This window comes from Ruditapes philippinarum, unplaced genomic scaffold, assembly GCF_026571515.1.
Source record: "Ruditapes philippinarum isolate M1 unplaced genomic scaffold, ASM2657151v2 ctg7266_1_1_1_1, whole genome shotgun sequence".
Classification (NCBI taxonomy): domain Eukaryota; kingdom Metazoa; phylum Mollusca; class Bivalvia; order Venerida; family Veneridae; genus Ruditapes; species Ruditapes philippinarum.
In genome coordinates this window covers 33,894-46,571 of record NW_026853299.1, presented here as the reverse complement: position 1 = coordinate 46,571, position 12,678 = coordinate 33,894, and the positions used below count along the sequence as shown (strand labels likewise).

General features: G+C 32.4%; 1 protein-coding gene across 1 annotated transcript in view; it reads left to right on the top strand.

Annotated features, from left to right (window-relative positions):
* The first annotated feature begins 836 nt into the window (after window positions 1–836).
* The window catches only part of LOC132736422 (BLOC-2 complex member HPS5-like), a 43,096-nt gene continuing 31,254 nt past the window's right edge, over window positions 837–12,678 (top strand). Inside the window, exons 1-10 of the mRNA XM_060723549.1 lie at window positions 837–868; window positions 1,937–2,102; window positions 3,859–3,972; window positions 4,877–4,938; window positions 5,664–5,847; window positions 7,714–7,844; window positions 8,464–8,496; window positions 9,906–9,993; window positions 11,002–11,087; window positions 12,353–12,427. Of these exons, the coding sequence (XP_060579532.1) occupies window positions 2,001–2,102; window positions 3,859–3,972; window positions 4,877–4,938; window positions 5,664–5,847; window positions 7,714–7,844; window positions 8,464–8,496; window positions 9,906–9,993; window positions 11,002–11,087; window positions 12,353–12,427 (875 nt within the window). The 5' untranslated portion in view covers window positions 837–868; window positions 1,937–2,000. The remainder of the gene's footprint in view (window positions 869–1,936; window positions 2,103–3,858; window positions 3,973–4,876; window positions 4,939–5,663; window positions 5,848–7,713; window positions 7,845–8,463; window positions 8,497–9,905; window positions 9,994–11,001; window positions 11,088–12,352; window positions 12,428–12,678) is intronic.

Here is a 12,678-nt window from a genome sequence, read left to right as displayed (position 1 = left end):
CTCTAGGTGATGAATTTTATTATTTATTTAAATTTTGTTCCTTTTTCACGACCTGAGAAAGACATACATCATGTAAATGTATATGAAGACGATTCTTATTTTCATAAACTAAACATTGCTAATTTTTCAAATTGCATGGTGTGCACTGCTAGTTAGATCTATAATAATATAAGGAATATAGTGAACCAAAAATGTTTTAATTAATCTAAGATTAAGATGCACATGGTGTGCACTGCTAGTTAGATCTAATGCACGGTTTCAACTCAACTGTATATATATACCTTGGAGAACTGAAAAGACACTGATGAGCTATGAAAAAAAAATAAAAAAATTTACAATAAAATCTTATAGAAGATTTTTAAAAAATGCTGTTGCTATAAAATCTGATGGTAAAATGTTAAAGTATTTTTTAAAACCAAATCAACATACATTATACATGTATTTATTGTATTTATAGACATTAACTGGAGTTTGTCAAATCTGAATATACAGTACAACTAAAAGTAATTCTGAGTATGCACAAATTTCAAGGCAGCAAGGAATTTTCACATCGAGGTCAATAGGCCTAGTATACAGTACAGTATACACATGTGTCTATAATTTTTTGACATGAAATAAAAAAAGTACAAATTTTATCTTTTTATCATTAATATAATTAATTCATCACAAAAGTTTAGAATTCTACATTTAATTTGTAATGAATATTTCAAAGGCATATGCCTAGCTCACAACAGATTAACAAGATGGGTTAAGTCCTATACAGTAGTGTAACGAAAAGTTATTTTCACGAAAAGAAATCAAGCGTTTACTGATAATGATGATTGTATCACATGATCTAAAAATGGTAGAGATACATGTACATACCCAGGTAAAATAATTACAAATATATTGTTCATTTTCCGAGTTTATAGAAAATTTTGACACTTTGTTGTGCAGCATGTCAATATATCAGGAAGTTTCTACACTACTGTATACTATAATGATCACTGTGTCATCATTGTTGTTTAATACAGTCTGTGTGTTAAAACTTGAACAGTTAAGTTAGAGCTTTAGCCCATTTTCTAATCAATGTGAAGTTTGGAATACTTGGTTCATTTGTGAGGCAAGCTGTATTTTTGGAGTCATGGGGTCTTTGCCCCTTTAAACGTAATATATAAACTTGTTATTGGATAATATGAAAGTAGTCAAAGCCTAGGAGTATGAGTGAGAAAGTCAGATAAAAATCCTTTCATTTTACAATTTTCACACTGACACAGAAATTTTCACTGGTAGGTTAAGAATTCTATATATTTTTTAAATTATTTATTATTTGATTTTTTTAAAATATACATGTGTTACAAGTCCGCTTCAAGGACCCAGCCTTTGACTTCCCCCTGTTGTAAATGCAGAAAATAATTTAGTGATCCTAAACCTGCCGGACAGCATGCGCGACGGTTATCTCGGGACTAAAAGTGCCCGAATAAATCTAGAATTAAGTAAGTAAATTGAGTTCTGCATTGGCTAGCGAAGTGTCAACATCGTTCAAAGCAAGCTTAGGTAAGCCTACCGGCCTGTTTTCCCTTCTTTAGGCTATGAACAATGAGTGTTTGTTGAGTATCAAAATACTGAAATAGTATTTGATTTTAGACTTTCAAATATTATAGTCATGCTGTTGGTTTAGCATTTGCCTCATGAGAAATTCTAGTGGCCAAACCAAACAGACAAGTAGAAATTTCAACCTCAGTACAAGTTAATATGATCAAGTAATTCAAAAGGGAGTGATTTTGTATTTGGTTGTTTTTTGATACTGCATAAACACTATTAATGTCTCCTGTAGTCTTAGATGTATCATGTTGCCTTTTTAAAGATTTTTATTTTCTTTTGCACTGATATTATTATCAGCCAAAAAGTTTGCTTTGTAGAATGATGCTTTAAAAGGTGCTACATTTGGTTTCAGTTATAACATAGGTTCACAGTGAAGCAATGTGACAAAATCTTAGTTACCTCACCAAGCATACAGGATGGGGAGTGAATGGTTTGAGAGAGACTCAGACTATGTTCTACTGGAAGGCCAGTCCACAGATGAACTTCAGGCACCACTTAACAGATCATCCAGGCTGAAGGTTTGTCACTATGTTCTCTTCATTGAAGTTAAAATAACTTTAAAAATGATTTTTTTTAAAGAATTTTGTTTGACAGTTGACTTTCTTATAACATATACTCCAGTGACTAAGGGATTAAGGTTAAAGCATCAGTCCTTGATAATAGTAAAACTTTTTTAGTCCCCTACCGGTTTACCGGAGGGGACTAGGTTTACCCTCCGTCCGTCTGTCCGTCCGTCCGTCTGTCAGTCCGTCTGTCCACAAAACTGGATCCCGTGATAACTTGAAAAGTACTGAAAATATTTTTATGAAACTTGGTATATGGATAGATGGCAGTATGGAGATTATGCACGTCTTTTTCTTTTTTTCCTATGTTGAAAATTCTGGTTGCTATGGCAACAAATAGGCTGAAAATATGGCAAATTTTACACATAAACTGGATCCAGTGATAACGCAAAAAGTACTGGAAATATTTTTATGAAACTTGACATATGGGTAGATGGCAGTCTTGAGATTATGCACGTCTTTTTCTTTTCTTCCTATGTTGAAAATTCTGGTTGCTATGGCAACAAATAGGCTGAAAATATGGCAAATTTTACACATAAACTGGATCCAGTGATAAAGCAAAAAGTACTGGAAATATTTTTATGAAACTTGACATATGGGTAGATGGCAGTCTTGAAATTATGCATGTCTTTTTCTTTTCTTCCTATGTTGAAAATTCTGGTTGCTATGGCAACACATAGACTGAAAATATGGCAAATTTTACACATAAACTGAATCCAGTGATAACTCAAAAAGTACTGGAAATATTTTTATGAAACTTGACATATGGGTAGATGGCAGTCTTGAGATTATGCATGTCTTATCTGTTCTTCCTATTTTGAAAAAATATCTGTTGCCTTGGCAACAAATAGGCTTAAAACATGGCAAATATAACAATATTTGTGATTAGTCAAAAAGAGCTGAAAATTTTTATGAGATTGCATCTTTAATTCAAGAGTTATCTCCTGTTTAAGAATTTTGCTTTTAAAATGTTATATTTTGGTAACAGGGATGTTTCAAATATTAACTTTAGAGTGTCCTTCAGTCAGTCTGTCTGTCTGTTCATAAAAACTGTTTCCTGTGATCACTTTTAAAGAACTTTTCCAACAAACTTACTTAAAATAGAGAAAAATTGAAACATTAGTGAATGGCCCTTCAGAATGTTGATGGGGTTCTAACCGGTAGGGGACTTATGGATTGCTTGCAATACTATGATAATTGCTTGTTCCTGTTAGAACTCGGAGTGCTCGCATAAATAAATTTGCTCAAGAAATTGGTACTTCGAGCCAACGGAGAAAGAAGTATTATGACTGTAAATTTAATTTAAGGTGGACATAGGCATTAAGGTTATCCTTGTTTTATTTTGGTCAAATGAAAAAGATGTCTACACAATTCTTGTTGTGTGTCAGTTTATCTAAATATAAAAATTTATTGTCAAAAAAAATAAAAGTAAAATAAAAAATATTGTTTTAACAATTCAATATTCTTACTTTATCTTAATTTAATTTTACAATGTTATTATATTTCTGACCATTTGTACTGTGTCTGCCAATTTCACTTTGAGAGAAATTTTATTGTTTCTTATGTTCATTTTTGGTAAGTTTCTCCCTATCTTTATTAAAGAATGATTTATGTAATACAAATGTACATATTTCATCTGTAATTAATCTTTGATAGGTTATTTTTCTTAAAGTTAACATGTAAATATAAGTAAGTTCACTTCTATTTTCAGTATAATTGTGTCTCTGTATCTAACAAACTAGTTGCATTTGGTTCCAACACTGGAGGTATTTACATCTTCTCTAGGGTAGACCAAAAACTGCTACAGATTGCATTTGCTGAAAAGGTAAATATGCTGAATTTTCTGAAATGAAAAGGTAAATTTGAAGAAAGGGAAAATTTGCTGAATCTGGTGAAAAAGTGAATTTGCTGAAAAGATTGATTTGCTAAAAATGTGAACTTGCTGAACAGGTAAATTCTATTGGATGACTTTCATGATTAACATTCATTATATTTACAGTTAAACCTGTTTTGAAAGATCATTGTTGTATATAATGTAGCAATCACATATATGTATAGACTACTTATTAGCATAGGCCAGAGTTATTGGCATTTGTTTTTCCTCTTGACAATATTACTACAGCAAAAATAACCTGTTTTTGGATGAACATTAAAGACCACATTTGTATTCTCATGACTGTCTAATGTAGATGTAGGTTTGACTGCAGTAAAAACGTCCGTATGCAAATGTTAACATTCTTCTTGCTTTTTGTACGTCACTGAAATTGTCTTTTTTCGTAGATTATTTAAAGATATACTATGCTCACATATTGGGTTACATACTTTTATTGCAGGAATTAATTGAAATCTATGAAATTTTTGCTAAATATGTCTAATTTGAATATGAAAATGCATGAACTATGTTTGGAAAATTGCATTCCCTATTACTGGTCAAGGTAAATTGATCCTTTCTTAAAAAAAACAAACAGCCACTGTGTATTCATACTGTGTTTACATATAGTGTGTAGGGTTCAAAGCATAACACATCTTCTCTGTGTATACTCAAAAGATGTTTATTTGACATTTTTCTTTTTTTACTTGCATTTTGTGAGTTTGCTAGTATTGCCTTAATCATGATGCTAACAATTATTCTGCAGTTTATAAAATCAAGCCTTTTACCCTTCAAAAAATTGTGCCATTTTAGAATGAGCCTCCTTAATGTAACAATAGTGTAATATGTATTTTTATAGGAAACCAACAGCGTTTCTCTTGTGAGGATTAGTCCACATGAAAAATATGTTGCTTTTGTCAGGTAAGTTTCATATTTAATATCTCATTACATGGGCATAGAAAATGATTACACTTAAGAAAGATTAAAACTGCTAAAAGACTTTTTTTTATAAAGAAATGCCAAAGAAAATGAGAGGGTTAACTGAAAAAGGGCAGATCCTTCATGAGCAATGACAATAAAAAAACAAATACTGGTAGTTAAAATAGGAGGCAGGGTTTTATTGATTGAATCATCTCTTACACCCCAAAGCACTGATTTATGTTTAATCTGATGAGACTTGATGAAGTTCTAGGAGATGAGTATTGTAGTGCTGGTGATACTGGAGGTAGAAGCATGTCAGTATTGTAGGTTGAGCATAGACAGTTAACTGCTAGTTGAGTTAATAATCTCCACCTTTTTACGTTGTTTAAACTTTCACTCATGTGTTATATATAAAATTAACTCCCAGTATCAAATTAATGTGCAGGTATTTCTGTAAATTTGATGACTTTGAAATTTTGTGTATCTCTTTTATTTTTTAAAAATTTTGAAAAATTAGTCAAAAACATTTCAAACCACTAAAAAAATGAAATGAACAGAAACTTTTTATTTTTTGGCAGGAGGATAAAATGATTTTTCACTTTAATATGAACAGCAGATGAAGATCAGCTTTGGTTTTGCAAGTCAATTTTTTTTTGTGTATTCAAAAAACTGTAAGCTCCATTTATAATTCTGTTAAAAGAGTTTTATTACCATCTTGATTTTAGTTCAAGCAATATATATGTCTTAGACCTGAAACTGGAGTCAAGGTCAAAAGCCGAGACATTACGATCAAGCTCTGACCTTGCTGGTTGCCTAGTTACCAGTCTGCTATGGGATCAAACAAGTGCAAAGTTGTTCATAGGGGATGACCTTGGGAAGGTTTCAATGATGCCAGTATACTCAAACAAGGTCAGTTTTAACCCTTAACCTGCTGAATAATGGAATAGCCCATCAATGACCTTGACCTGTTATTAGCTATAACTTTGTCATTATATGGTATATAAATGTATTATACTCATACTTGGCCATATTTGTTATAGTTATAGACAGCTAAAACTGTCTATATAATTTGATTGAAATAATGTATTGTATGTTGGTGGTTTCATAAAACATCTGTGGTTCTATTGAAGTGTCCATTCATGTCTGAAATAATCCCCAGAGGCAATAATAAAACTTGATAAAGGCCATATGACCTTGTTGATGCAACATGAAAGCCAACCAAAATAAAAAAAAATTAAAAAAAAAAACATATTTTAGCACTTTATTTAAATACAACTTTGACAATTTGTATGAAGTTCTTTGCCTTATCTATATTTTTGTATGTTATGAGTATTTTATCTTTATTTTGTATAAACATGTATTTGTCCTTTAACCCATTACTTCATGAGCATTTTGTGAAAAATGGTTGTTTTCATTGAAAAGTCTCCCGCTACAAGTTCAAATTGCTATAATGCTATAAAAACTGCTTCAATACTAATCAAACTTGGCACAAATGTTGACTGGACCATTGACCTTGAAACACAAGCACAGGCTTAAATTATCTGTTACCATGGCAACGAGGGGACATCTCAAAATTGCCAAAAATCACTATTTTGCGTTGATTTTTTCCATCAAAATTGATTTCAAAGTGCTGCAACTTCTCAATGGATTAAGATAGAGTCAAATGCTTTTCAGCGTTGGTTAAACGTTACCTTATGATCAATCTGGGGTCATTTACAGCCTCTCACAAGTCCAAAATTTTCTTGGCGATGATGGGGACTCCGCCCCCCCTTCAAACCCCACAAACAGAAGGGGGCACATCCCCCTTCTGGCAACCCCCTGATGTATCTTTTGGTTGGGGGGCCGCGCCGAAAAAGTCGTCACTTTTTTTAACAACATTTCTCAAACAAAAACAAGTGTTGGGGGCCTAAATGAGGCATTTTTTCACCGTGAGAGACAACAAAAAGGGGGGGGTGAAAAAGGCGTTAAAAGGCGTGTATATGAAGTAATGGGTTAACAGAAAATGATGAAAATACTTGAAATTAACCAAAATTGCGTTTTTCCATGTTTCAACATTGCCTGTCATATAAATTTGAAGAAAACTTGTTGTTTTGTAGAATTTTTTATTTTTTTCATTAACCCATTACTTCATGAGCATTTTGTGAAAAATGGTTGTTTTCATTGAAAAGTCTCCCGCTACAAGTTCAAATTGCTATAATACTATAAAAACTGCTTCAATACTAATCAAACTTGGCACAAATGTTGACTGGACCATTGACCTTGAAACAACATGCACAGGCTTAAATTATCCTGTTACCAAGGCAACGAGGGGACATCTCAAAATTGCCAAAAATCACTATTTTGCGTTGATTTTTTCCATCAAAATTGATTTCAAAGTGCTGCAACTTCTCAATGGATTAAGATAGAGTCAAATGCTTTTCAGCGTTGGTTAAACGTTACCTTATGATCAATCTGGGGTCATTTACAGCCTCTCACAAGTCCAAAATTTTCTTGGCGATGAGGGGGACTCTGCCCCCCTTCAAACCCCCCAAACAGAAGGGGGCACATTCCCCTTCTGGCAACCCCCTGATGTATCTTTTGGTTGGGGGGCCGCGCCGAAAAAGTCGTCACTTTTTTTAACAACATTTCTCAAACAAAAACAAGTGTTGGGGGCCTAAATGAGGCATTTTTTCACCATGAGAGACAACAAAAAGGGGGGGGGGTGAAAAAAGGCGTTAAAAGGCGTGTATATGAAGTAATGGGTTAAACAATGCTTATTTTGCAAAATGTTTGCAGGCAAAGAATCTGTTTAGTTTACCTCTAGAGATTATAATGAAGCTTGACTCAGCTATAGTTCAGTTAGATAAAGCAGAAGATAAAGTACTTGTGTCTACAATGACTAGATGTTACCTTTGTGATACTGTCAAGTAAGTTTTGTCTATGTCAATTATATCTTAACTGAAGCTCCACTACTGTTTTTAGTGTAGAGTATTGGAGCCTCAGTTTTGTTTGAATCAAGTCTATGAACAAAAAAATAGAAACTGTACAATCTTTTGAAATCTATACAATCTTTTGAAAAGTTAACACTATTTTGGAAACTATTCTGTCTTCTGGAAAACTATACAATCTTTTGGAAAGTAAACAATCTTCTAGAAAACTATTCAATCTGTTGGAAACTGTACAATCTTTTGGAAACTATACAATCTTTTGGAAACTATACAAACTTTTAGAAACTGTACAATCTTTTGAAAACTGTACAATCTTTTGGAAACTGTACAAACTTTTAGAAACTATAAAAAAACTTTTAGAAACTATACAATCTTTTAGAAACTATACAATCTTTTGGAAACTGTACAATCTTTTGGAAACTGTACAAACTTTTAGAAACTATACAATCTTTTAGAAACTATACAATCTTTTAGAAACTATACAATCTTTTGGAAACTGTACAATCTTTTGGAAACTGTACAAACTTTTAGAAACTATACAGTCTCTTGACAACTATACAGTCTTTTGGAAACTATACAATCTGTTTATAACTTTCAGACAACATTACTCACAGATTGGAAAGAAACTGAGGTAATATGATTTTTATTTATAAATACAGTTGACTCTCGATAACTCGAAATCCAAGGGACTCGGCATTTTACTTCGAGAGAAACGGAATTCGAGTAACGTGGATCTGCCGCCATTACATTGACATTCGTACATGTATATACATATACCTGATTGAATGTGCAAAGAAGTATGTTTGTTATTGTTGCTAGCGGCAATGCTGCAATATTTAACCGTTGAAATGACTGTAAATCACTTACAAATACAAATTATAAATTAACAAAAATATATTATTCAAAATGTAATACATGGATATTAATAGTGAAATATAAACACAAGCATTCGTAGCAATGACATAAATGCAAGTTTGTCAGTATTCATCAGTAATGCACATGCTTTTAATACACAATCATGATAATTAATTACAATAAAAGCACAATAACACATTTATTTCAACAACAATTTATCTAATGTTTAAAGTAAATTGATCATCGGACTAAAACAAAAGTAGCGACTATCGTGAACCGGAAGTACATATTAATGTATGCAATATGACGGAACATTAATTATATAAATGTCATTTACGTTGAAAACACACATCAATACCTAGGCAGGCACAATTAAATTAATTAAATCTTGAATTACTTATTTAACTGTTAAAACTAATTAAGTCCTAAATCCGATTAAAGCCACTTTCACGACGTGCTTATAATACATGATAACCGGCAATTTAAATTACTATGAAACGTGTGAATCACGAGTGACATCATCTCAACTTGATGTCGCCGACCTTTGATCTGTCGGCTGTTTTCAAACTTCGACTAATTAATATGAAAATATGTTGGACTTTAATTGACGGGACCAAATTTTCTTTTCGACTAAACAGGAGTCTCGGTAAGTCAAAATTTGACCTAAGCGGAGTTAAAATACAAAGATAAAGAAGGAAATTTGACGGGACTTTAGAAATTCTTCGACTTACGCGGAATTTTGAGTAAAGCGATTTTGACTTATCAAGAGTCAACTGTACCTTATTATTAGCGTTTCATTTTCAGCCATTTTTTTAAAATATTTTTATATTTTTGGGGGGGGGGGGGGGAATAGATAAAAAGTATACATGTATGTTAAGGTAGCCATTTATCAGTGCTTTTAAATTTGTTTTGTAAAATTTCTTTGTTTATAGAGTAGAGAACATTTACGTTGAGTTGTTGAAGAATTTTAAAAGTTATGTCTAATACTTTTACTGAATTGTTTTATATCACATAAACCATGGTGCAGGAATGTAATAAAACTATTTAATAAAAACCATATACATTAGTGTATAAACCTGATGTCTGTTGCATTATATACAAACAGAGGCTCACATAATATGAATTTATCCAACTTGTTCAATAGATTTAGTATTAGATCTAAAATACCCTCTATATATTGAATAGAGATGGTAATTTTGGTGCTTGTTTTCTACAACAAGGGACATCAGCTCCCATGATTTACAGTGCAAGGCCAGGATCCAGAATATGGGAGGTAACTCTAAATTTTAGAGAAATTTTATTTTATCATTTAAACCTATTTTTTAGGTTTGAATATTTAGATTTAGAATATTTATGCTTTGTATGGATAGAAAGTGTTAAACATATACCAATATAATATTTTTTCTATATAAATCTATAGTATATAAATTTTGGCAGAAACACATGGATTATTTCTTTTATAGATACATAAAACAGATTCTATTTTTCTGAAGGTAAAAAACTATAGACTTAAGCCAATGGATTATGTTTTCTGTAGAAAAGAAAATTAAGACATTAACAAATAAAAATGCTTTCTGAAGGTCAGAAAATAAGGCTCTGTGACTAGACTATAGATATTTGACCATTTATTGGCCATCCAGTAACTTCATTAACTATGCCTAAAGTGCAAAAGTGGTATTACAATTTTAATTATCATATAAGTTTGCATTAAAAATCTTTCCATAGGCTCGTGTCATATATTGTGGCCGGCGTGACAAATGGCACTTAATACCATTGTTACTATTAATAGTAACAACCTTGGCCATGATTGTAACTAGTTATAAGTGTCATTTGTCATTGTGTGTTATGAGTTTTCCGACCCAAACTGAAATCTCATAAGCTTAATTCCTCTGCTGAACACTAGCACATGGAAAAAATGGTTAAATATGATGTCATATATGACATCATCAAACAAGCAGTCTAGATGACTTGATTTTATGTTTTGATTGAAACTTAGCAACTTACAGCAGCTTTACTTAAATGATGCACTGTCACTATGAATGCACAATTTTACTCAGCTGCAATAGCAAAAATCAATGCACAATTTTACTCAGCTGCAATAGCAAAAATCAATAATCAGCCCTGAATAAATAACGTCCCTCAGACTGAAGGATTTTTTTATCTTTCATGGGGGAAAACTAGCTAAAAAAGGGTCTTTGGTTCTACTCAGGTGTTGAAATAATGCACAGATTTTTGGAATCTTATTCAATGGCATAAAATTTATTATAGTTTATTATTTCAGGTTGACTTTGAGGGTAATGTGTTGAACACACATCAGTTTAAACAGTTGTTAGCACTTCCTCCTAGTCATATCATCAATATAAACCAGTAAGTTACTATTACAGTTTTTATTACAATATACATAATTAACTATAAGTTGCAACTATTTATTCATGCACATCAGCTTCCTCCAGAAGAGTCATGCATTTGAATAATAGTGTAAAATGGAACAGTTTAGTATCATCATATTAAATATAATGTATGGGGTGCAATGTGTTAAAGGCTCATTATGCACATGAAATGCTTCAAGTTTTATTTCGCAGAGGCTTTTATGTGTATTTTTGGGTGTCATAGTTTCCAAAAAATTACTCAAGGGCAAATCACCTGAACCATTATTTGCTTCTGTTGCCTTTTGGCAATTAGTATAGTTATAGTGATTTAGTATTTTATATATGGAAGTCAAAATACTACTTTGTTTACACTTTGTAATTTTTATGAAAAGTCATTTTCTTCCTTGAGTGATAAGCACCTAACATGCACTAAAACCATTATTGTTTCTGACGCCTAACATGCCCTTAAGAATTATGTCTCCTAAAATTTTTGGGAGACATATTGTGCTTGCCTTCACCGTCTGTCTGTCCGTCCGTCCGTCCGCATTCAGTTTGCAGCCCTTCACAGGTCAAACAACAGGTGGGATTTTAACCAAACTTTACAGGAGTGATCAGTACCATCCCTAGTTGTGCACATCACCGGCACGTTCCGCTTTGCTGCACACAATGGCCGCCAGAGCTAAAAATAGAAAAAACTTGTCCGGCCTTCACAGGACAAACTACTGGTGGGATTTCAACCAAAATTTACAGGAGTGATCAGTACCATCCCTGGTTGTGCATAATGCTGGCACGTTTCGCTTTGCTGCACACAATGGCCGCCAGAGCTAAAAATAGAAAAATCTTGTCTGGCCTTCGCAGGTCAAACTTCTGGTGGGATTTTTACCAAACTTTACAGGAGTGATCAGTACCATCCCTGGTTGTGCATAATGATGGCACGTTTTGCTTTGCTGCACAAAATGGCCGTCAGAGCTATAAATAGAAAAATCTTGTCTGGCTTTCACAGGTCAAGCTACTGGTGGGATTTCAATGAAACTTCACATGAGTGACCATACATAGTTTTGGGAGACATATGTTTTTGTTACATAAAAACCCTGCTAGTTTTTTTTCCATAGAGATCTCATCTATTTAAACTGCATCTTATTTTTCAAAGACATCTATATGCAATTGGTTAATTAACTTTTATGGTTAAGAACATGTATCTTCTTACAGGGGTTTCTTTCAAGTTGTAGATGAAACTATTGTTACTTATTTACTTTTTTGCAGGAAGTATATATTTGACACAGAGACCAACACGACCAAGGCACAGTCTGTAGCATTCCCAAAACTTATCATTCTTAAGTAAGTTAATGTATCTTATCATTTTAAATGATTTTAAACATAAGTCTGTAAAATAATGTTACTTCATTGTTTAATCATCATTATTTTTGGTTGTTGTTTAATTCAGATAGCACATGAGTTGAAATATACAATAAGAATTGCAATAGAATGTAAACTGGTAAACTTCAGCAAAATGATTTGGTTTAATTTATAGCTCTGTATTTTTTAGTAAATATAAAATGGCACCTCCCCTCTACCCTCACACACCTTTC